The sequence below is a fragment of the Lipophrys pholis genome (assembly GCF_963383615.2).
Source record: "Lipophrys pholis genome assembly, chromosome: 14".
Taxonomy (NCBI): Eukaryota; Metazoa; Chordata; class Actinopteri; order Blenniiformes; family Blenniidae; genus Lipophrys; species Lipophrys pholis.
Window position 1 is genome coordinate 27552291 of NC_137633.1, and position 25857 is coordinate 27578147.

Here is a 25857-nt window from a genome sequence, read left to right on the forward strand (position 1 = left end):
CATTAGCTGGAGGCTACACGTTTACCATTAGCGGGAGGCTACACATTTACCATTAGCTGGATGCTACATGTTTAGCATTAGCAGCTGGAGGCTACACATTTAGCATTAGCTGGAGGCTACATGTTTAGTGGGTAGCTACCTGTTTAGCATTAGCTGGTGGCTACATGTTTAGCGGGTGGCTACTTGTTTAGCATTAACTGGAGGCTACACGTTTAGCGTTAGCTGGTGGCTACACATTTAGCATTAGCTGGAGGCTACACATTTAGCATTAGGTGGCAGCTAAACGTTTAGCATTAGCTGGTGGCTACATGTTTAGCGGGTGGCTACTTGTTTAGCATTAACTGGAGGCTACACGTTTAGCATTAGCTGGTGGCCACACATTTGGCATTAGCTGGAGGCTACACGTTTACCATTAGCGGGAGGCTACACATTTACCATTAGCTGGAAGCTACATGTTTAGCATTAGCAGCTGGAGGCTACATGTTTAGCATTAGGTGGAGGCTACATGTTTAGTGGGTAGCTACCTGTTTAGCATTAGCTGGTGGGTACATGTTTAGCGGGTGGCTACTTGTTTAGCATTAACTGGAGGCTACACGTTTAGCGTTAGCTGGTGGCTACACATTTAGCATTAGCTGGAGGCTACACATTTAGCATTAGGTGGTAGCTAAACGTTTAGCATTAGCTGGTGGCTACATGTTTAGCGGGTGGCTACTTGTTTAGCCTTAACTGGAGGCTACACATTTAGCATTAGCTGGTGGCTACACATTTAGCATTAGGTGGCAGCTAAACGTTTAGCATTAGCTGGAGGCTACACATTTAGCATTAGGTGGCAGCTAAATGTTTAGCATTAGCTGGCGGCTACATGTTTAGCTATTGGCTGAAACAAACATCTGTGCTCTCTCCACGCTTGTATTTAACAGTTTTTGACCTGAAACTTTCCATCCAGTGGTAAACGATGATACGTGACTGTATATTTTCATTTATAAGCCAAACTGACAAAATAAGTTGGACTGTAATCTGAAAAACACTGAATGCATTAAACCTGAAGGCTTTGCTACAATATTTTCAGTATGTCGGGCGCTCATTAAGGAATTTTATCAGGCGCACTGATTCCATGTTGGAGGGTGAAAGTAAAGCATGATGACCGTTTTATCATTTGTTTAGATAGATAGACTTTATTATCTATCCATCTATCTATCCATCTATCTATATAAGAGATACATAACCTGCACGTTGCCAAAGTATTTAGTCCAGTGTTTGGTCTGTAATCCTGCGCTAACCATTGATTTGCTGTCAGCACCATGAAGGACTGTCTGTGGCAGCCGTTCCAGTCAGGATGGGTATTTCTCACTAACAAAAGAAGATGGCTGCACGGCGACGGGAGGAGGGCGCCACGTCCCCTGAGAGTCTAATCTTGCCGCTTGTCAATCATGTCGGTAATGACACAGAAAAGCGGGATGTCCTGGGGCCACTTCTCGGCCTCGGGGGGTTTCTCTCCTCCCGTCCGCAGACACTGAACGCTCCCAGTAATGAGCAGCTCATGACGGCACTGCAGAACGAGGCCGGATCCATTTACAAGGCTGTTTACAGACACTTTTCTGAGCTAACTTCTTCAGGAGATCTCTAACCAGAAACTGCTGTTATGATATATTTTGCTGGGTTTTCTCTGTAAAAAAAAGAACACTGAAATGACTTTGTGGTATTCTGTGCTATATAAATACAGTCGAATTTATTTTTGTTCTAAATTCATATTCTTTAAGTTTGTTTTTTGATTAAATTATTTTAGTTGTTTGTTGTGTTTAATAAAGCGAGGGTCTCTCTAACACACAGTTTTAAATCTGAGCTGCTGCTCACTGCGTCTTTTCTGTTGGACTTTATGTAAAAATAAATACACTTAGTAAAACAGAGGGCTGAATATCTGGACTGCCTCCTGGTGGCTGTAGGTGGAATCGATCTGAGGGTTGAATACTAATTACTTTTTCTTCCGTTTATGTCAATTCATCCCAATCGGGTTAGTCCAAACAGATTAATTTATATTTTCACATACACTAGTTTATGAGCAGAATTGATTTTGTTTTATGTGAACATGTTGTCTTTATATTTATCCAGTATGACTATATATTAAATGTTGTTATGCTGCTTAATATTCATTGAGCTGACAAAGTGACTGAATTAAAACACTTTAATTTATTTGTAAAGGGAGTATTTATTTCTTCAATCTTTAATCCTGCTTAACATACAAATAATTTAGTCTCCTGTTATCCTGAAATGCATGGTTCTGCATTGTGGGAGAAAACCTTCCCGCGCTCAGGGAGAATGTGCAAGCTGTATGCAAACTGGGACATTCCTGCTATAATTCCAGAGTGTTAACCACTACACCACCGTACACCACCAGAATGTATCACTGCTATCATTTCCTCCTGAATATAGTGAAGAAGATGAACTATGAGTGACGTATTCTCACAAGTAAACCATTGCAGGAGCATTTTTTTGTTCTTATTACACATCAGCTCCAGACTGGCTGGTGCAGTGCAGAATCTGGTTAAAAATGGATTGATCAGCTGTACCTGGTTAGACTTTCAACACCATCTCCTGCAAACGTTATCTCTCTGTGGAGGGATACACACCCCTCGGGTCAGAGTCAGTGTCCCTGGAAGTGTGTGTGTGTGTGTGTGTGTGTGTGTGTGTGTGTGTGTGTGTGTGTGTGTGTGTGTGTGTGTGTGTGTGTGTGTGTGTGTGTGTGTGTGTGTGTGTGTGTGTGTGTGTGTGTGTGTGTGTGTGTGTGTGTGTGTGTGTGTGTGTGTGTGTGTGTGTGTGTGTGTGTGTGTGTGTGTGTGTGTGTGTGTGTGTGTGAAGTGTTTTGGTGCTGGATCTGGAACTGTACCGCTTAAAACCTTGTCTTAGTAAAAGAAAAAGTTAAAAAGAGCCAAATACAAAGAGTATCTAAATAGTAGTCCGCAGCTATTAAATTTTATCAGCACCACATAGAAGAAAAACAAAACGAAGCTTTATAGATTACTTCAAAACAAGTAATCTGGGTGCACAGTAGCCTGCACACTCTACTTCGATATAAATTGTATGTAAGAGCTTGCAGTGGTTTTATATGTGGAGTGTGTGCTGTGCATGTGATCGTTTCCGTGTGTGGGAACAATTTGCAGTAACAATAAATGGCCTTCGCTTCAATTCAATGTAGTAGACCTACAAAGAAATATAACAACCAACGGCTGCAGTCCCTGGCCATCGTGCCTGATACTCATATTATTATGGGCTGTGTGTGAAAGGAGGCTGTGGTTTTCATCATGTGCACGTTGCAGTGCAATGTTTGACCTTCTGCTGCGTGTCGACAACAAAACGCTGCGTCTGTACCGAGCAGCTCCCGCCTGCGAGGCGGCTTCGCTGTATGAATGCAAGGAGAGAAAAGATGGTGTGCATGAGCTGCGTTACTGACCCAGGCTGTAGGCCAGGAAGTCGGAGGAGAAGCACTTGGCGCCATGGCTCATGGACGTGTCGTTGTGTGTGTTCCCTCCGAACACCAGCATGCTGCCGCTCACGATCACCGCCGTGTGGAGGTAGCGGAAGAAGCCGCTGTCTCTCAGCACCGTCCTGGCAAAACCCAGAGGGACGTTTCTCAGTTAGCTGTCTGTCGCACAGATGATCGCTCCAGACAGGCAGTGCAGATACTTAAGCATGAGTTTCATTCATGGTGACAGTCCCCAAATGCTGCAGTGCCAAACGCTTTGAGAAGACAAGTTTCCCTGCACATGCACACTGCTGTGCAGAGAACCTGCAGAACACCAGCAGCTTTATCTCAAGCTTTTCCAGCTTGCACTGGCTCAGCAGTCAACTCATATTAGTGGAGGATTCAGCGCTGATTAATGAGCATTCAGATCACTTAATGGATGCAAGCGTTTCTCTTTACTTTAACACGATTTCTCAGGAAATGCACTGAACGCACAGCAGTGGAGCAGAGAAATAAAAAGAGAAGAGCTTATTACCATCAAGGTGCTGTAAAGCATTTAGTTTCTATGACACTCGCATCAGTTTAATGGGACATGTGAATACACTCTGCAGTGATACTGCAGAATAAAGTTACAGATTCATTAGAGAAATATCAGATCAGTTTTACAGTTTTAATTGCACACGATTTCCCTTTTTTGTTTTTTGCTGCATTTTGTTTCTTTGCTCCTCCGTTCATTTCTGAAAAGTTAAACATAAGAAATAACATGAAAACAGTTAAATGAAATTTGAGCCAATGCAATTGTAAAAACTTGCAATAAAGAGGAAAATCATTAAAAGTGTGATTTTGATGCCTCAGCCGGTTGTAATTTAATCCTGCAGTATTTCAGCGGCTCATAAACAAGATTTCACTGCAGAGCACGACGACGTAGGAAGAAATCCCTGCTCACCATTTCTTCTTGTCCACGTCCAACTTGTACAGGTCTCCTGCCAGGCCGTACTTGTTGGCGCTGAAGGCCTTGTAGCCCCCGTGGATGTAGATGGCTCTGGTCCCGGGATCGAACACGCTGCTGTGGCCGTAGCCGCCCTGAACCAGAGCGCCGTCCGTCGACACCACGTTCCACGAGTTCTTTACTGCAACCAAACAACAGGTCAAAGGTCACATGACACTGAACTGCAGGGGTTCGCCAGGAATACTCATTCTACTGAGGAGGAGGAAGACGAAGGTGGAGCAGGAGAGGGAGGAAGAAAAGCAGGGGGAGGAAGAAGAGGAGGAGGACAACGAATAAAAAGAATTAGGAACTACAGACGTGAGTGAGAAAAGTAAGAGAACCAATAGCATAAAAGAGGAGATCAAAGAAATATAGGATTTAGAGAAAAAGGAAGAAGAAGAGCAAGAGAAAGAGAAGAGGGGTGAGGAGGAAGAGGAGGAGACGCAGAAGGAGGTGGAAGAATAAGAAAATTGTTAGGAAGCAGAGGAAGTTGAATGAGAAGAAACTGCTTCATAAGAAGGAAAATAAAAAGATATGAGGATGATTAAAACCATCAGATTTTAATCCAGATTATGAAGTATTTTGAGACGCTCGGACTTGAATCATGTTTATCATCTCTGATTCAGGAAAGGGAGACATTGTGAGGAGTTTCAGCCACTGAGGACACATATTTAACTGATTTTGTCCTTAAAAAAAAAAACCAAAGAGTCCTCCTAACGAGGCTGAAGTGTGGAGTGAATTCTCCACCTGACCTCCGTCATCAGATACAGACCAGCTGATTCCTCCACTTACCCACGTTGTACTCCTGCACGTGGCTGATGTAGCCATACAGAGGACAGTGTCCGAACAGGACCAGCATGACTGGACTGTCCCCTTCCTGCAGGGGGGGCACCATGTGGGCTGAGTGCCCCACCACGGCGTACTGGTCCTTGGCCCGGGGGCTCAGGAGCACCCAGGTCTGGTTCTGGATGTGGAAAACCCAAAGCTGGCTGGACACGTTCCCTGTGGAGTCGATCTTCCCTCCGTACATGTAGATCTTCCCCTGGTAGAAGAAACACACACAGATGAAGGACCAAACTGGCTGAGGATCATTTGTTTAGTTACGCTGCTGTAGGTTTGGATCAGACCAGTGATCATCAGCACTGTCAAGGCCAATCGGTAACAACGAGTGGATTGGTGGAATGACGCTGTGTGGGTCTATGTTTTCCATAACTGCTGTATTTTTTGTTGAAAAACGGGTAGAGCGGCCGCCTTGTGGCGGTAAAGCTCTCAGTTTTAGCCTCAGTGCAACCAACACCACGAGCAGCCGTTATCATTACGGCCAAACTAATACCCGAAAGTCTGAGTTGATTAACGCTGGTCTTTATCCGACAAAGCCTCCATGCTTTAAAGTACGAACAAATAATGCTGTTTCTCCAACTTTCAGTCTCACTGCTGCTACCAGGAAGCTCTCCGACCGCTCTGGAGCTTCGACTAATGGTGGGCAACAAGATGACAGTTAGGAATTCTTTAATAAAACACTGGTGGGTCGAACTGAATAACATTTACTAATGAGAAGACAGACATTCAATCCTCCAGTTTCACGTCGCAGTCTAACATTGTTCCAACTTTTTCTGTTACTCGAATCCCTAAAAGTCACAAATGGAAGTTACAATACACAATGTTTAAAATATTAAGATGTTTTTTCACACTCCAGTGAGACTCTGCAGTGATCCGCCATGGTTAACTTATAATATTAAGTCTGTGTCATCTATCAGAGTTTCCAGTTTGTGTTGCACGCCCACAACCACAAACTAGGATGGAATTAGTTCATTACAAGCTCTCTGCACCTCCAACGTGCTTCTGGGAAACCACAGAGCGGACCCACTGACGCTTTCCTTCATTTATTATTCCACTGCAGCTTCTCAAGGAACGGTTCCTCCACTGCAGCACATCAACCCACAGATTCAGATATTAGCTCCAGACAGGCAGAACGAGAAAGGAGAGCTTTTCACTGCAGCTTCTGTTAAATTTACTTGGTTGTTGACTGAAGACAGTATTAATGCTGATATAACAATATTAGCATTAGCTTATTCACGGTGGTTTGCAGTAAATGGAAAAGAAATATCAATACATTTTAATATATAAAGGTGTAAAAACAGCACAAAACTACAAAGAACCTCTGCTCCAATGAGCCATTGCTTCTGCAGTTCATCTCATCTTCAGGAATTGAATCAACAGACCACACTTCATCGATTGACGATACAAGACTTCAGTTACTTATATATGTCGTCGAAGCGCCCAATGACCAGCGATCACCATTAATGTTAATGTATGAAAACACACAAATGGTGAAATTCACACTATGGTGAACTCTTTCTTTCAAAAGGATTCTAGAAATAAGGCCCCGTTGACACGACATTGGTTTCAAGTTAAAACTGAAAAGTTTTGTTTCGTTCTGGGGGAACGTTTACACGACAACGGTTCTCGAATTCACTGAAAATGCTACTTATTGAAAATGTTCCGACTGCGCGCCAATCTGTGTTGTTTCAGAACAAAAACAACCAGCAGCACCAGCTCATGGCCTGGCATGATAACAACATTGTTTCCTTGTAAACGGACATCGTTTTAAAAATGGTGCCGGGTAAACGCAAAACCTTTCTGAAACAAAAACACAAAAACTAGTAAATGGGGCCTGAGTCAGAAAAGTAATTCAACACCTTTGTCAACACCAGAAACAGTCTGTGTTATTACTGTACCGGGCTGCCTCATGTTGGAGCCTCAGAGCTGTACGACAACCTCATTTAAATCCAGAATTTGGATTTTGACCTGGAAGGAGGAGTGGCTGCTGCTGCGAGCTGTGTCAGCCACAAAGAGGGTAATCTGACATCGTTCACCCCGAGACGCTGTAATCAGTCCTGATCTGACAAAATAACATCTTCCCATCATTACAACGACCTGTAACTTCTGCTTCCACTTCGCTGAAGGTAAAGGCTTCATAAGTTAAATAACAATAAGTTGAGTCCGAACACATGGTGCTGAAGTTTAACCGTTTTAGCCCTGTTTCCACTGCACAAAAAGTGCAGGAATGGAACGGTATTTTTTTGCTGCGCAACTTTCATGTTGGTCCCGAAAGACCAGCGCGAGGCAGGACGGAGACCGGGGCTCGGGAGCAGACACGAGGCAGGACGGAGGCCGGGGCTCGGGAGCAGACACGAGGCAGGACGGAGGCCGGGGCTCGGGAGCAGACGCTACGGGTGTAACCGAGGCTCTACTGAGTCCATTCGTCGCATCGCTGGCCGGTGCTCCATTGCGTGGGCCACCATGTGCCACCCCGGAGCTCCGGTTTCCCGACGCTGGAGTTCCGGACCTGCCAGTGAGCGGCGTGATGCACTCAGACCGCGTCCACATGCAGTGCGCCGGGACACTGGAGCTGCTCCGAGTCCCACGCCCCGGTGTCTGCAGCAACGTGGAAGTCGCAGCCATCAGAACCAGCGGCGCAACACTGGTGTTGACCGGCCTTGTGACACCGAAGCGCACTCCGGTGTCACAAAGTCGGTGCGACGGTCACTCTTTTGGAACCAACACAGAAGTTGCAGCTGCAGCCCTGTGGCTGCAAAAAAATTTTAAAAGTTAACTAAACAACTCGTGCAAAGCGGAGTATGTAAACAACAACAACAGAGGATTCGTAAGGTCCAGGTCAGCCGCCCCGGCTGAGATTACTGTTGCAACGTCACGGATCTGCAGAGCTCACAACACCGCTTACATTTTAACCGTACTTTCTGCGGAGGAAACACGCACCAGATTTGGCTCTAGTTACGCTTTGCCATACTGCTCCGTACCACTCCATTCCTGCACTTTTCGTGCGGTGGAAACACGGCTATTTTTAGATCAGCTGGCTCATCTTAGTGAGAATTTACATTTAAAGAAATGAACTCTAAACGCCCTGAAGCGTCCTCATCCTGTTACTCACCTCATGCAGAGCCAGCGAGTGGCCATAACGGGGGGTAACCGTGTTGACGGAGGGGTCAAGGGTCAGCCAGGCCTTCCTGCTGAGGTTATACCTGAAAAATGATGTGATCAGCATGAAAGAAGAGCTTCTCATGGTAGACAAACAAAATAGAGAATAGCATGTTGATAATCAACATCCAGAAGCTTCTGGACATTTGTTCAGCAGCTCTTGTTCTTGCTCTGTTAGCTAAATACAGTAGTAAAGGAGGGTTTTCTATTAGTGTAGCTACTTTCTACTGTCATACAGAGACATCTAGTGGTCACACATGGTATGTAACAGTAATTACTGATTTCACTCCTTAATATAAGCCAGATGACCAGCCAAATAATTTTATAAAGTTTGACTTATTGTCCAGAAAGTACAGTGATTGCACATTAATGTACTTAGTATAACGGCCGTCACACCCGGAACTTAACCTGAAGTGCCGTGGAACAAAGACTGCTGGAGATAAAACTGTAATAATGTTGTTGTATAATGCATTATTCTTCAGTCAAGGTTTTAAAGTCCAACTATCATGAGGTGAACTTTGTGTAACCTGCATATCAGCTCCTTATGAAAGTGCTTCCAGGCAGAATCTGTTTCTACCTGCGAGTTAGGAAGCTGTATAATGTCTACAGAATCCGTCTTTACAGTTCCACTAAAACCCCCAAAACATGAGCCAGGAAGCGAGATCTTCCTGGGTGGAGTTCAGAGTGTGGAACGTCCGACTATCCTGTAATTTTCTGGTTTTAATGACAGCAGGCCGTCGGTACGAGGCTGCTGGTTTTCTCCCTGATTATCCACAGACAGGAAGTCCTGACACCACAGTTCAAAAATATTCTCATTTCTCACAAGTGTCTCGCAGTTTTCTGAGGGCCGGTTGAGAAGCCAACCATTTCAAGAGAACACAAAAACAATGCGTTTTAATTGAAACGCGTGAACGGGGCCTAAAATCAGGACGTTCACAGTGTGAGAACTTACGCTTTGACCATGTGATAGTCGGAGGCGTTGAAGACGTAGCCTCCGATGACCCACATGATGCCCTGCTCCACCACGGCCTTGTGGGAGGCCCGGGCCAGCCCGGGCTCCACGTACTCCTCCCGGCTCCAGAAGGAGGAGTTAGCAGGAACTGAGACGGAGCAATCAGGACCTGAGGAGGAGGAGACAGGGGCTCATGTCTGATGCCTGGCTGATTCCTCCTTTTTACAGTTTAGAGCAGACATCAAATCAAAGGGGCATAGGAAGAAGATAATAACAACAAAATGCAGCAACGGTATAACAGGAAAAAAAAATAAGATATAGGCGATTAAACATTCACAGGGATCATGAGTTCACTTCAACATCCTAAAAACAACCTGAGTCAGCAAATTTTTAAGGTATAGTCAAAAATAAACACAAAAAACATCTGAGAACACACACTTATATATCACACAATCACATATACAACACAGACAGACAGACAGACAGACACTCCATGACATTAGATGAGTGTGCATATGTTCAGTTTCACAATTACAATATAATTTGTGATAAATTCAAGCACTCATTGACAATTACTGTTGACATTAGTTCTTACATATAATGGTCAATTGTAATTTGAATCAAGTAAAGTTCACAGTTATGAATTCATCGTGATGAATCACTTTTTTCAGATCTTAAATTCTGTTTTGGATTTGCTGAGTATTAATGCACAAGGCATGGGAACATCGTTTATCACAGTTCAGTTAGTCTTTCCTTTACTATACTTATCTTACACATGTTGGTATTGCAACAAAAACAAATCCAAGCTTAATGTACATACACATATTCATTAAGACTAAATATTGAATAATGCAGTGGAAAAGAGTCTAAATCAGTAACATACTTACAAGTGTGTAAAAGTACGTATATAACATCATTTTCGAGTTTAGAAACAAAGCTTTACATGAGGAACAATCATATTCCAACAGTTGAAGACAGCTTTACCATAACTCCTGCACAAACTGAGGAGAAAAGGTTTTTTCTAAATCTTTTTCAGGAAACAATCAGTGTGTCGACCTTGTTGTTTAGAGGAATAACTCTTCTGGCTGCCTTCCCCTCTTTATGTACAAGAACAATAAACCGGATTCCCTCCTGAATGAAGGGAAAAGATTGAACGTTGCAGTCCGGCAAACAGCCACTGCATCAGGAAATAGAAAGAATTGGTCTTTTCCTGTCCATCTCTCACAGCGCGCGGGCCGGAGCCGCTGACTCAGCATGATTGGTTGATCTTCTGGGCTCGTTCATCCTCCCCACGAGATAAATCTTGGCAGGAATTAAGCGTTTATCAACCAATTACAGAAATCAATCAGCAGTACAGATGAAACTGGGTGGTAACCGCTGAAAGGAGCACCTCGCTGATCATTATCCAAACAAAGCACGAGTGGCCTTGTGCCAGGACAGGAAGCGCAGTCGTTCCAACAATCAGCGTCATTCTGCCCGCTGGACGAGTCCCTGGTGGCTAATGTCCTCGACCCCATCTCAGAACTACCTCTGCACCTTGGTGACATTTCCACATGGAAAATAGCCACCACTTGGGCCATTTTTAACGCTACGCATCTGTGAAGGAGAAATTAAATGAAAGAGTGGCTCGACTAAATAGCATCAGTCTCTGCTCGCTATATATGGAAGCTGGCAGCACCGACCCCGCCGAGCAAGCAATTCCTGGGCTAAAACACCATGACGGGATAATAACGGCTGAAAGAAAACACCAGTGTGTTCTTCAACTCTCTCAGTGTTGTTAATTAGACTGTGAGCGCATCGAGCTGCTGATATAACTGCGTTAAATGAAGCTGTTGACGGTGCTGCTGCGCCGCCGCCGAGCCGGTGGAGAACCAACCGAGCGATCTGATTCAGGACAAACCTCAGCAGCCGTGACTCAAGCCGACCACGTGCAAGCTGACCGTGCAAAAACGCTGGTGTGGAGTCGGTCGGGTGACAGCAGATGGATGCTGTGGGGGCAGCAGAAACCTCCATAATAGAGACGGAGGCTTAGAGCTGAGGAGGCAGTGGCTTGAATCACCAGATAAACAGATAAAAGTCTTTACTGGAGGGACTGCACTGGATAGAACCAGATTCTCTTTTCATCCAAACCTGGCAAGATTTATAAGCTCTCAAAGTTCTCATTTAAACTCATATTGTTCATGTTCACAGAGGGAAGAAAAAAATCCATGAAGCTAAAGACATGTCAGGGTTTTCTGGATGAACTGATCACAAAATGTGACGTCTGATCTGCATCTAAAGCCTCGTTTTGATTTAAAATGCTAAACTTTACAACGGCGGTCGGACTGAAAACACAACTTTCTGAATCGCTGCTCCAATCAGAACAAAGTTTCCTCTGTGCTGTCATGACTCCTTGTCCATATTCTCCTGGACTTGAGTTTTAATTTTGACAGTCACCGCAATAACAATGTCCGTGAAGATTGAGTACACGGACATTGTTAATGTTTAGAGCCCATTGTTCTCTGCTGCATGTGTGTGTGGTTTCATTACAAAAACAAAACGACGCACCGACTCGTTGCCTGGCATGTCAACTACATCACCCTCAGCGTTTCAACCGTTTCCGTGAAAACTGACATTGTTTTCAAAACATTTGCATTTAAAACAATGCGTGTAAATTCTAAACTTATTTTTTCCTCAGAGGAGTCCTCCTTCACTACTGCTGCTGCTTTACAGCAGCTCTGGAAACAGACAGAGGGTTTATTTCAACCTTACTCTCAAATATTAATCATTCCTGGAGGGTAACAGTGAAATCTGGCAGATTGTGTGCGACTCCTGGGAGCACAGCTGCTGCACACAGAAAGGAAGAATTCATTTTAGTCGCAGGAGGATCCGGCGTGTTGAGGCCTGATGAATTGGTCCTGAGAATGCGGCGCCGAGTGATGTCATACAGTGGAAGTGAAGCCCCACGGCAGCTCACCTTGCCAGTCGGCCTTGCATATGCAGGTCTTGCCCTGGCAGTGACCTCGCTCGGGGAAGCCGCAGTTCGCCAGGCAGTAGGGCACGTCGCAGGCCTCGCCCTTCCAGTTGACCTCGCACTCGCAGTAGACCGAGGAGGAGTTGGACACGCGGCACTCGCCTCGGCCCGAGCAGTTGTTCGGACACGTGTTCACCCTTTGGGAAATAAATGAAGAGAAAACAGTTCAACGGGCTTCACAAAGCTCAAAGCACTTTTCCACCGTTATGTTATTTGAAGGGTCTGAATGTACACCGATGGTGGTGGTGGTGGTGGTGGGGGTGGGGGGGGGGGGGGCAGCGCCGAGCGAGCAGCACCGAGCTGCAGGCTGGAGAGCAGATGGTTAACACAGCAGTAAAGCTGTGATCCAGACGCTCTCCACGTCCAACAGTTGGCCTTTATTGTGCATTTAGCTTCTCTAAAATGACAGAAATTGCTTCTTTGCTTGGAGGCAAAAGGAGAAACTCACATTTCTCATCACTAAACAGAGAAACACTTTGACATGGAAAACAGAGACTGTTAAGTGTGTGGAGTGGAAGAAAACACAAGAGACTTCCTGTTTCTGCCACTAAAAGATGATGACGAGCGTTCTCAGACGGGATTGTTCAGATAGTGTGACCAACTCTGAAGGACTTCCATGTGGACTCTGCTTCTTCAACAGACAATTGTTGGCAGTATGATGTTAGGAGGCACAACGTATTAGTAAAGGTATGGCTTTATGCCCTGAGGGATCCACTTTATTTGCAGGTTTCAGTTCAGGTGTCGATGATCAGACCGTGGCGAGTGTCGGGTGGTTCATGCCTTATTCAAACCTCTGACATCTAAACTGAGGGGGGGCGTCAACATACAGATCGATGGAGCTTATCAGGGACTTCAAAAAGAGAAAATTGAAAATATACAAAAATTTGAAACAATCTCATGAAAACATGGAAATTCTCATGAACTATTCATTTTACTTGTTGATGGAAGTTTTGAATAATTGGACTTTACTCACTTTAATCTTAATAAAGTGCTAACCTTATTCTAAATCCCCTGAACTTCCCATGGCCAGAGAGTTTATTCAGAACATAGACACCGTCTGCAAAGTGCTTGGTGCAGCCACAGGTTCTGGATACAGGAAGTAGGCTGTGGCTTTTACTACGTTAAATTCAATGTTTGGAACGCGTGAACGGGGACTTAAGATTCAAAGAGAAGTCCTGAGATTGGCTGAGAAACATTCATTTCTGTTAATGGAGATCTAATGGTAAAGACCTAACTGGTGAGTCATTGGCTGAGGGAGGTTTGAGTTTTGTTCCCAAAGTGACCATCTGGTCAGTGATTGGTGGAAACACAAAGATGTGGAGATTAAGATTGAGATTCTTCAAAACTTGTTTTAATGTATTTCTTTCATTTCTTTTAAAGCTTTATTGTAATTATTTTATTAATATATTTCTTAGTAAAGCACTGTGAATTGTCTTGTGTTTGAATGGTGCTTTATAAATAAATGTGCCTTGGAAAATATTTTGTTTTAAATCGAGATGAAAAGAAAGTCGAGTACACTTAGATTTAATTTCTCAGCTGTCAGACATTCAGTCAGCAGCTCGTCCTTTGGGTCCGTCTTCCTGATGGATTCTTGGAATTTGGATGTCTCATCTGAGAGAGTGGCTCGAACACCACCGAGTCCTTGGCCTCTGTTCTCCTGGTGTTCAGCCTCAGGATCTGCACTCAGGCTGAGGATGGTTCTAGTTTGGATGTCTGCGGCTTCTTTCCCCTACTTGGTCCAGCTTCTGATCCCAGCTGCTATCTGAGAACATGTTGACAGTTTGAACCTGGTTTATACCTTCAGCTGACTCCTCAGCACCTGCCTCACTGTCTGGAGGTCTTTGGTTGTGGTCGACTCCCGTGTGGCCTCCTCATGGTTTCCATTAGCCTGCAGGATCTCAAGGTACTTGTAATTCTACTGGATGTCTTCGATGTTTCCCTCTAGGAGGTCAACTCCTTCCATTCTGATCATCCTGCTTCTCTTTCATACCTTGCGATCACACGTATCAAACCTGAACGACGTCCCGTTGTTAGTCCTGTAGATCCTGTTGTTGTGGATCAGCACATCGATGTCTCGCTCATTCTTGGCGAACATCTTGATGTCAACCATGTAGAGCCGATTGTGGTCCCACTTCAGAATCAGCATCATGTAGAAGAGCAGTGTCTGTTGAACTTGTCCAGTTCCACATAGTCCAGGATCCTTATGTGTTGCACAGAGTCGTAGAACTTCTTATGATCAGTCCAGGCGGCACAGAGGTTGGTCTGTCTGTTCTTACAGTCACTGGAAACTGTTCAGTCAACCAGCAGCTGGTGTTGGTATCACTTCCCTTCTGTGCCTGTTGATCTGAGCTGAGTTTCCATGCTGAACAGTGACAGGTTATCGGCCGGTAGTTGGACGTGATGGTTCTCTTCTGGGGTCCTTCCTGATCAGGACCGTCTGCTCTGCCCTGGTTTAACCAGTGTGGATGGGTCCCATCCCTGAGCATATATCCCCTCTTTCTAGTCTCCCTTGGGTGTGTTTGGAGTGTTCCAGTAGTCTGGGATGATTTTCATTGTAATCATGCCCATTTCTTTCTTCTTAAATATATTCAAACCTGTATTTCCAGAAATGCCCCCGGCTAGCTCAGTTGGTAGAACATGAGACTCGCGATCTCAAGGTAGTGGGTTCATGTCGCAGGGGTCAAGGGCGCCACCTTCCCGTGGGCTCACCACCCGCAGGAACGGTGTCATGGGATCTGGGTGACAGTGCTCAGACTGCCATCCAGATTTCCAGAAATCAAAATTGATGAATCCGCCTAAATGGCATTTACAATATCACCAAGGAGTTCAATGGGTTTTAAGTATTAAGAAAAAGACTACACAGAGGACACAAAAATGCCAAATAACAGTGTTTCTAAGTTGTATCAATGGTTACGGAAAAATAACTCAATGAAAGTAGGGAAGTAAAAAGAGAAACTTCTGAAATCTTCCGCTGGCTGAGAAACCGTCGGAATGTTTCCAGAGTGTAAACAAGTTGGCCTCAAATGATTTAAGTATCTAAAAGAAAAAAAGGAACGTTATTATCCATAAAAGTGAGCAGCAGAAGTGAGATGTTTGGGGTTTTTTCCCCCCAAAGACAAACATGTTGTGAGACGACACAAAGACCTCCGTCGCTTTCTTTCATGTTCCTTCGGATCCTCACAGTTTGATGTTTCTGCACCTCCACCTCACACAGACTGGGGGGGGCTCCGGGGGCCTCCAGGAGCTTTCATCCAAATCTGTTTTTCTCAACCTGGCTTCAATCCTATCGCCATGGCAACGGTGCCAGTGAAGAAGGGAGACGGCGGGGGTCTATTGTGCCCTTTGCAGATGTTTACAGGGGAAAGACTCAAATTTAGTTGTTAGAATACTTTTCCTTGTGTTGTGCCAGTTGAAGAAATGAGGGACATTTTTTCGTATTCTTCTCTTTATGAACTTTTCCTTGATGTAGCTTCTAACAGCATCATTAAGTTACACAAAAAGATGTAATGTATGGAGACCAGTAACATCCAGTCAGAATACAGTAAAAGTGTTCACATTCTTTCTTCCCAAAAACTCCTTTTACAGACTTGCTTTCAATGATGGCCTCCTTCACTTACTTGCTATTAAATCTTCTAATCCACCCAATTGTTACAGTTGTAACTGTGGCAGAGAGGTGGGGGCAGCGCACCTCACTCATCAACCTTTTAGAGCTGCTGTCTCTCTGTCCTGGTGACTCATGTGACTTTTCCCTTTAAAAGAAGCTTCAGCTGACCCTGTCCTGTTACTCTTCTCTAAACTCCTGTTTACATACAGATCATCTCATCAACTCTGAAGGACCTCACTTCTGACAGACACGAGAACGATTTTATGCTGTTAGAACCAACAGCATTAGCCTGCACTAACAGGAGCTGTAACTAGAAAATTCCAGAGGAAATTTTGTTGTGCCTGCCTCCTGCCGCCGACCGGTACCCCCTACTAACCCTAGGGTGGGGTCAACAGTGGGCCGGACCCAGCTAATTAGCTTGTGATCCATGACCCTAGTCCCCTCTTTAGGCCACCCACCAAATATCAGCTCAATTGAACAAACTTTGTTAGCATGCTAACTAGCATGAAAATCTACCTGAAAACCACACAGGTTACTCCCCAGGAGCCCCTGACCTGGAACCTGGTCTTATCTCATATGCTAATCATCTAAGCTAACTAGCATAACGTGGAGCTCACACATGAAAGTGAACAAACCACTAATCCATCACATCTGGACTCCTGTCGGCGCTCGCACTACTTCCTCCTGCAAACTGCCGCCCGCTGACGTGTTCAGCTGATCGATGAGCTGCGGCGCTCTAATTCTTTAGAGTGTTGCCATTAAAACGAAGCCTCGGCTCCGGGTCACATTATCAGACTGTAGTGATAGAGTGTGTCAGTGAAAATGATGGCTATTTTATTCACGGTTACCTCAGATGACCCACACTGTAATCCTTTCAATGAGCAGAGCTGCAGTACTAATACACACGGTATAATAAAATAATACACAATACAGCTACACAATACTACAACTGCAGCTAAAAAAAACTTTTGTTGTTTTTAGTGGTAAAAAGAAAATCTACACTTTGGGTTTCTGATTCACCAAATCAACAATATAGTATTTTTCTTCATAGATTTCATCAAAAAAAAGCTCAGTTGCTCGCAGTATTGTATCTTCTATGGTGTCTCGCTAACTAGAAATGTTAAAGTATAAAATAATCACTTAATTTATTAAGATGGGCTGAAAGTGTTTTTGTACTGTGTGTCAACATATCTGTCCAATCAGAGGAAGCCTCACTGCACGAGTGTGTGTTGACTAAAGATTGTATTTCACTTAGAGTTGGTGGCAACAGGCCAGAAGAAAATGACTAAAAGCAACACACTGCTTTAAAAAAAGTCAATTAATGGTGTTTTTATCTGTCAATAGTGTACACACACACACACACACACACACACACACACACGGAGCTCAGGGAGGACCAGAGGACATTTTAATTCTAATTCTGTCTCGACTAAAGCCTCGGCTCAGGCCACGTTTTACTTGGGAACATTAGTTGGATCATGAAGAAGAACTACGGCGGTTACAGATGCAGGATGTGTCGTTGGTGAGTTTTCACGTTGGTCTCACCTGTATGAAATGTTGAAGCCGGTCAGATTGTAGGCTGCGTCACTGAAGAAGTGCAACAAGGCGAATCCAGACTGAGAGGACACCTCAGGAACCGTTTCATTCCCGTATCGCTCCGGAACAATCAGACCGCTGCAGAGACACTTTGTTTACCTCCGTATTCACGTTCCAAGTGTTTCTCTCAGAAAGCAAAGTGTATTACTGAAGGTACCTGAAGGCCGCCAGCAGGGGGGCGTAGATGGAGTCTCCGTCGTACACGTAGAGATGATCCCAGCTGCATTCTGTGGCAAAGTGGTTGAAGCGTAACCGAAGGACCGTGTTGGGCCTGGAAAACATGTGTTTCACTGAAATTAAAGAGGTCTGTAGTTTGAATCTGCCATGGAGCCCCACACACAGTCCTCAGAAATTAATTCATCCAAAAACAAGCTGAGGACTCATTCAGAAATCAGCAAGCTGTCAAACAGTCAGTTTATGTGAGGGAGATTCAGAGAATATAAGAGGAAAGAAAACATCTCATAATCCTTTTATATCCCGACATGCTGCATGTGGATGATCTCGGTTAATGATTCTCAACCTGCGGTCCGTGGACCAGCAGCAGGACGTGAGCCTCGTCTCGTTCTTCAAGTAGGAAATTCAAGCATTTCTCTCCAGAATAAATGGGATTATCTGATCATCTGGGACCTCCGTAGGGAAAATGTTTTCTTTAAATACAGTTTAGTCTTGTGCGCTTCCTGGGAATAAATGAAATACAGACGTTATCCTTCCTCTTAAGAATTAAATAGGATCACATCAAGCTTTTATCTTTTTAAGAAATAACTAATAAAGTATTTATCTATCTAACCATGACAAGTTAATAAGCTTTTTTTCTGCTAAAACAGGATATTAAAGCTTTTTTCCAGGCAGAATTGTAACTAAGTTATTTGGTCTTTTTCACTCTACCCAATAGATATTTATTACATATTAATATTATTTATTTGTGGTTTTTAAGACACAAAAATGTCAAAGTAAATTTTGTTTTTTAATAATGATCCTCAACAATCATAAAAATGTTACATTTCCCAACCCTTTTGGCGAGTTCTCTGGGACGTTTAAGATCCCGTCCACACAAAAACTTTTGAACGCACGTAAAACCTCATGAAACTGCAGTATTTCCTCATGGCCAGTGAGGGCGCTGTAACTTCAGAGTCTCCCGGAGACACAGAAGACTGATTTATTCAGCTTCATTGGTGAACTTTTCTCTAGCAGCTGATTTTAACAAACACCTGATCTGAGAAACTAATTTGTTCACCATCATGAAGTGGAAGTTCAAATGCTGAACTCAGACTGTAAAGCACCGATTGTCATTACATGAAGAGGAGAAATGAGATCGAGGTGAATAATCAACCAGATGACGAAGCAGAAACATTGAACACCTTCGGTAAACTTTTTAAAGTATCACACATTGGTCTTTTATTGGCCTCAGTGTCTGCAGACGCCTGATGTTGCACATAAAACCCTCTGATAACACTTCTTCTGTGCAGAATCAACAAAGTCACTGTGCACGAAAGACTTTCTGCAGACGAGGGCAAAAACAAAACAAACAAAAGCTGCAAATCGGTTAATGGATGGCAGAAGTTTACGAGGTTCAGCCTTAAATCTGCTCACAAAACAGGACCGTTCAATACAAGGAGAGGAAACTGTATGAACAGTCAGAGTTATATTTATTAGATGCACCGCCCCTCGGAGACCGTGGAAGGGAGGGCAGGCCGCCGCCGCCGCCTGAAGCTTCAATTAGCCGAGACTCACAAGCAGCACGGAATTATTCAAACACAGACGTGACAAAACGGCTGTTTGAGTTCAGCAGACGGCTTCGCTCCGCCACTTATTTCACGGCTGTTCAGGAAATGAAGTCACATCGAGCAGATTCAGCATGAATCAAATTCAAAGCCGCTCTGAGGCTTCGGAGAGCCGCTGCCGGTGCACGGCGGAGCACAGCAGTGCGTGGTGGTGTGCGGTGGCGCGCGGCAGTGTACGGCGGAGCGCGGCAGTGTACGGCGGAGCACGGCAGTGCGCGGCGTGTCACTGCAGCATTAACCCCCTTCTTAGGCCGTAAACGATCCATTAGCATGTAATGAAAGCTCTGGATCAGGACCCTGTGACTCGCTGATTACAGAAACCATCCATGGAGGAGAAAAGGTCAGAGATCAAACGTGTCCAACATGCACACGGCCTGTTGAAGCGGAGAGTGGTTCGATCCCCTGGGCCCGAGCCAGTGGCTCTAAACACTGAAATGTAAATGTAATTGAATGGCCGTGGTGCGGATGTGCCGACTGCAAGAATCCAGGAGGAGAATCCAACGAGCATCGCAGGAAGCTGCAGACTAACTTTCAGAAATACTTCAACATTTGTCTTTGTACTTCTGGAGAAACCTTGATGGGACCGGATCAGTAAAGAGTCTCATCTCTTTCTACTGCACATGTGAGAGCTTAAAAAGTCTATTTTTATAACTTCGACTGGAAAAACAAGCAGTTCAATCAGAACTCCATTAGAGACCGACGGTTCACTCAGAAATAAATGAACCGAGTCACTCTCACGGTTTGTTTCAAGGCCTGGTTTGGATTGAACTGTACTTACTGTCCCTCGATGAGCCAGGTACACTTGGTCTTGTACTTGTAGTTTCCTGGACCGTCGGTCAGATAACCTGAGGGGCCGGTCAGCCTGGCGGAAGAAGAACAAGATTACAGATTAATTATTTGGTGGTTTTTGCATTTAAATGCAGCTTCTGCTTTGCTTCTGCGATCATTTGTTTCCACCTTGTTCTTGTTTGTTGCAGCTTTTCTATTTGTATTGTGCTTCCTGCACAGTGTTGATCCGTATCAGCAGCTATAAGAAGATTCCTTCAAAAAGAATCACTTCAACTTCAAGATGAAAACCAGAGGCACATCGTTCAGCTCAAAGATCAGACCAGAATGGTGTACCAACATGAAGCGACTGTAAAACTAACATTTACTTTAATCACACGCCTGCTTTAAGTTGAAGGGGTGAACATTATCATGTGTGCCGCCTCTAACTGCAAGTTGCTGCAGTTACACTACTTTTATTCATCAATAAATGGTCTTAACACAAATATTTTCTTTACATTAGTTGTATGCTGTTAGCTCAAAGCTTTTAGCTTCACAGCTAATCTCATTATTGAAATGAAAAATCAATTCAGTCTCAGTCCATCTATGTTCAAGCTTCTTCTTTCAGCTTCATATGTGAGGATGAATCGACTTCACGGTGACGCAGTGGTTAGCACACTCGCCTCACAGCAAGAAGGTCCTGGGTTCAAACACAGGGTCTTTCTGTGTGGAGTTTGCATGTTCTCCCCGTGTGCGTGTGGGTTTCCTCCGGGTTCCCCCACAGTCCCAAAAACATCCCCGAGCAAGACCCTCAACCCCCCCAGCCCTCCAGGACACACTTGAAAAAGAGATTATTAATCTCAATGTGGTTCTCCTGGCTAAATAAAAGTGGAGAAAGAAAATAAAAATCACAAATGTTCCAATTTTGGTCGAGAAAGGATGAAAAAAGCGAACAGTTTCTATAGTAACAGTTGGGTTATTTAAATTATTATTTAAATCAGGGGTGTCAAACATAAAGCCAGCCTGCAAGAGGCTCCAATCCGCCAAACAACTTGTAAAGGTTTCAAAGTAAACTGATATTTTTGAGAGTTTTGGACACGACTTGACACTGAGACCTGAGCTGAGATCTCGTCATGCTGCCTGAAAGCTCCCTGGTTGTTATCAAACAGCCTCAAAGCCACGCTGTCAGGGGGGGGTCTGTAAAAACTCCCAGAATGCAACAGTCCAGGAGAAGTTTCTGGACATTTCAGTGGATTTTGCACAACAGGTTTCATTAACATTGAACATGAAGTAAACATAATGAACTGAAACTTTAACACTGTAATGAACAAAAAGAGGAGAAAGTATTTGCCATTTAAACACACAGCTCCATCTGTTTGAAGCCCGAAAAACTTTAATGTGTGAAGAGAGGCAGAGATGATTCCACACACCGTCAGCAGAGCGCGGAGGCTGAAGCTAAACACCAACTTCAGCAACAAACAGGCTGAAAATGATTCAACCTCGCAGTGACTTATTGTGGGAGCAGGCCCGGTGTAATGGTGCAATTTGCAGCCTGGCCTGATGACGCAGCAGGTGGATTACACCGGGGACAGGGTGGAGGTCTCGTGGTGCGAACACACCCAGTCAGTCAGCGGCTGGTTCCAACACAGCCGTCATGCGTGTTCTCCTTGAGCTCGCTGCTGCAGCAGCTGTGATCCCAGAGGCTCCAGGTCCGACGCCAGGGGCGGCGTTCAGTTCAAGCCGATCCAACTTGTCAGGAGATTAAACAGCGACTGCGCTCAGTACTGCAGCCGCCTCACACCTCACACCGGTAACACAGCTCAGGCCTTTGGGGAGGTTCAGCTCGCCCAGCGAGGAGACTAACAGCTCTCCGAGGACGAGACGCTCCAGACAACATCCCCACCAGACCGTCCACCGTAAACACACTGAACCTCCACTGTTTAGAACGCTGTCATCAAATCCCTCCCATTTAACAAACATCCTCCAAACAGATTAACACATTATCAGCACTGTAACCTATAACTTCGCTATTTCTCTTACTCATCGTTTCTTCTGAGACATTTAAATAACCGGGATCAATTACTTCATCTATCCATGACTGGTGAAAAGGCAACAAAACAACTCAGACATTACATGTAAATAAAAAGCAAAACAAAAACAAGAATAGATTATAATATCATAGTACTGTTTTCTGCTGCGTGTGTGTGTGTGTGTGCGCGCGTGTGGTCTACAAAAACCACCAAACAGCACACACTCCTTACCAAACATGCCAACTAAATCCTTCTCTGTATGTTTGCTGTTGCTGTGGGAACACACATCGTTTTTAAAACGTTGCCATGCAAATATGAAACTTTTCAAATAACAATGCAATCTCACTTGAAACATTGTCGGGAGCCAGAATCAGCGTAGAAAACTGCTGGAATAAACCAAAGACGGTGACCTTGAAAATGAAGTAATATAGAAAAACAATCACCTAGTTAAGTGTAAAAATGACAAGCCTGGATAAATGATGTGCTCAGGCTTTCAAATTGTGAATAAAACTGTTGAACAGCTGCTGTAACGTATATGATCTAACATAACTTCCTCTGCAATACTGTGCAGCTCTAAATCCAACATGCTGGATTATAAAAGTGAGGGTTTCACCAGATGAGAAGTCACCACCGCTAATAAAACGTATAAGAGTCCATCAGGACTCCCTCTGCTATCTGAGGAGACGAAGTCCATCCGGTCCTGTTTAGGACTCCTCGGTGCTGCATTCAGATTTCTATCACATTTTAATCAACAGTAGCAAGGGACCTACTTTGTAACTGGGTTTGTGCTGCAGACAGAAGCGCTCAGCCTTTACTGGTGTTTTTCAGAACGAAGACCTTCATTACAGACACACTTCCTTTATTCTACTTCATAGATTTAATTCAACCTTGAAAGTTCAATATTACAGGGACAGATAAGGCACATCTGCAACTGAAAGTCAACAATCAAACAAAAGTTTCAGTAACCAGACGAAATGACACTATTACAAACTGTACATGTCAAGTTTAAGCAGTTAAGATCTGCCTACCATTACTTTAATAAGCGCACGAATGGAAATGTCACTGTTTTCTTCAATATTGTCACGATCTTGATACAAAACCAGCAAACCAGTAGAGTTCAGGGTGTGACTGTGACCCATCACAACAACCTGAACATTCACAGCCCAGCGTGCAGTAAAACAAGCATTTATTATCACACTGACGCACACACCCTGCAGTAAACTGTACCTGTGGACCAAATCACACCCCACCTGACCCAGAATAAGACTCGCAGCAGAAAAACTGCACATGCAAGGAGCTGACGGAAAAACATTCAGAAAAACACAGAAGATCTTTTCTACTCTTGACAACCAAACCAAGTTACAACCCTGGTACCTGGAGCTACCAACCATTCAAGCTGCTCCCGTTCGAAACCTTCTGTTTTGCAGCGGCCTTCGTTACTCATCCCACACGTGGATCCTCATAGAACAGACTGCCTCTTGTCAGTAAAGCTATATCCTCTACATTTCTACACAATCTTCAACAAACTACATCTTCAGTGCTTCTGCCTTTGCTGTGGAAACAGACATCGTTTTCAGAACATTGTTGTGTAAACGTGAAACTTTCCTGAAACACAAATGATGCATTTTCCCTTGAAACATTGTCGAGTAAACATGGACGGCTGGATCTTTTTAAATGGTTTTTGTTTTTAAGGTAACCACTTGATAATTCATCTTTTTTTCTTAATTCCAGTGTAAAAATAATATTTAAGGTTTTGCACAACATACATTTTGGAGGTTATGTTTCAGCTGCGTGTATTTACTTATTTATTGGTTTGTATTTATGTATTTTACCAACTCTTCATCATCCACGGACCAATTGAATGGATTTTGGGGTGTTCCAGTTTCCAAATAAATCCCCACAAACCGCCCTAAAATAATTACTATCATCATCATCATCATCATCATCACAGTTCATTGTTGCATGTTTAGCCGATAAGCCACCATCGGCAAGACAAAACATATTAAACTTATTAATCAATACATGGAAGTCAAGCTTCCTTTCATTGTTGTAATAAGCAGAATCAGTTCCTCCAGAACCTGAAGATGTAAAACCAGAGACCTCAGGACACTGAAATGTTCTGACTCGCAGCTCACAAAAGCTTTATTCAACAATGAATAGGAAGGTTTTCCTCCATTAATGCTGCAGAACAACATTGAGGCGTAAACAGCACATGGAGCAGAGCTGAGTCGGAACCTGCTTTTAAAGGTCTAACTCACTTTTATTGTGTGATAAATATTTTATAAATTACTTGCAGAGGCTGGTTTTAAAGTTATGCATCACAATTCTGTCCTGCGGGGATTTCTTTCACCTTCAGACACCAAATGCAGTGCATAACAGACATAATGTATGCCGTAGGTTTTTAACATCGTAAAACTCGGATTTCTTCCCATTTCAACTATCAAAAACTTGACTTATAAAATTACAAAGAACAAGCAAAAAGAGCACTATGTGATTCCTTTAAAAGGATAAAAGAGATGGCAATGGAGAAATATAATTGGAAATGTGTGCGTCGTATTCAGAGAACTAATTTCATTACAAATGGGGGAATTCAGAGGTGATGCCAGGACATGAACATGCGCCAGAAGCTGAAAGTGGCTCCATGTGGAACGGACAAGGCATTCATTCACCCACCCGACCCCCACCACCCACCCGACCCCCACCACCCCGCGACCCCTCAGCACAAAAAGAAAACTTCCTCCAAAAAGTCCAACCCTCAGTAAAACTAATTGATCGTGACCGAAGCTTCATCTCATACTCAGGAAAAAAGTCCAGCCGCGTGTCTCTGGAGATTTTCACACCAGGAGGCATAAATCTTTCTTTATTGGAAATAATCTGATCAGCGCGTGACACGCCCTCGTGGCCACACATATGATTTAAAAGAAACATTTATGGCGACAACTTATGGTGACATGAACACGAACAGCTTTTCAGAGGAAGGCGGCTTCATCAGAATGTTTCATGGTGGGTTTCTGGACCTGCAGGTTGTGTTGGGGCCGGCAGACCTCCAGCAGTTCGCGCGTCCCGCTGCGATTCCACTCATTCACAATCACCGTTACAGGACAACCCGAACCACAAGGGGCCTGGACAGTGACATGCAGGTCATTGACCAACTGGTAGATCAAAAAACCCAAACGCAGCCTGATCCATGACAGCTGAAGAGAGAAAACCTTTATGTTGGAAGGTTAAAGTGGTTTCCAACCCGGGGTCCGGAGCTGGAGACCCTCTGATGAGGGCGAAGGTGACGTCTGATCTCAGGCTGCACAAGTCAAAGGAACCCAGAATGAGACACGTCCTACAATCTAAAGCTGAACGTTTGCATCCATCACACTGTAATGTTGAGGTTAATCAGAGGGGCGGTAATCCAGGGGAAAAACATGGCTGCGCAGGGTGACACTGTGGTTAGTTAAGTGGTGTGTGTGTGTGTGCTCTGAACCTCGGAGAGTCCCTGTTAGTAAACTCAACACATTCTGAGGTAAAGTCGATAGCTATGGTTCGGTCAGAAGTAGTGATGGTTAAGTTTGGAGCGAGTCAGCAGGAAATGAAGGTGACTAAATGTTGAAATCCTCACAAGGCACAGAAACATCGCTCTTATGTGACTTCCTGTTAGGGTTTTCAATCAGAGGAGAC

At 44.2% G+C, this 25857-nt stretch overlaps 1 protein-coding gene across 1 annotated transcript in view; it reads right to left on the minus strand.

The window, feature by feature from the left end:
• Window positions 1-25857, minus strand: part of atrn (attractin) — a 152513-nt gene that overhangs the window by 121889 nt on the left and 4767 nt on the right. The window contains exons 2-10 of the mRNA XM_080480151.1: window positions 20172-20255; window positions 17770-17883; window positions 17562-17690; window positions 12356-12549; window positions 9400-9568; window positions 8401-8491; window positions 5241-5490; window positions 4407-4590; window positions 3449-3603 (exon numbers count right to left, since the gene is read on the minus strand). Of these exons, the coding sequence (XP_080336277.1) occupies window positions 3449-3603; window positions 4407-4590; window positions 5241-5490; window positions 8401-8491; window positions 9400-9568; window positions 12356-12549; window positions 17562-17690; window positions 17770-17883; window positions 20172-20255 (1370 nt within the window). The remainder of the gene's footprint in view (window positions 1-3448; window positions 3604-4406; window positions 4591-5240; window positions 5491-8400; window positions 8492-9399; window positions 9569-12355; window positions 12550-17561; window positions 17691-17769; window positions 17884-20171; window positions 20256-25857) is intronic.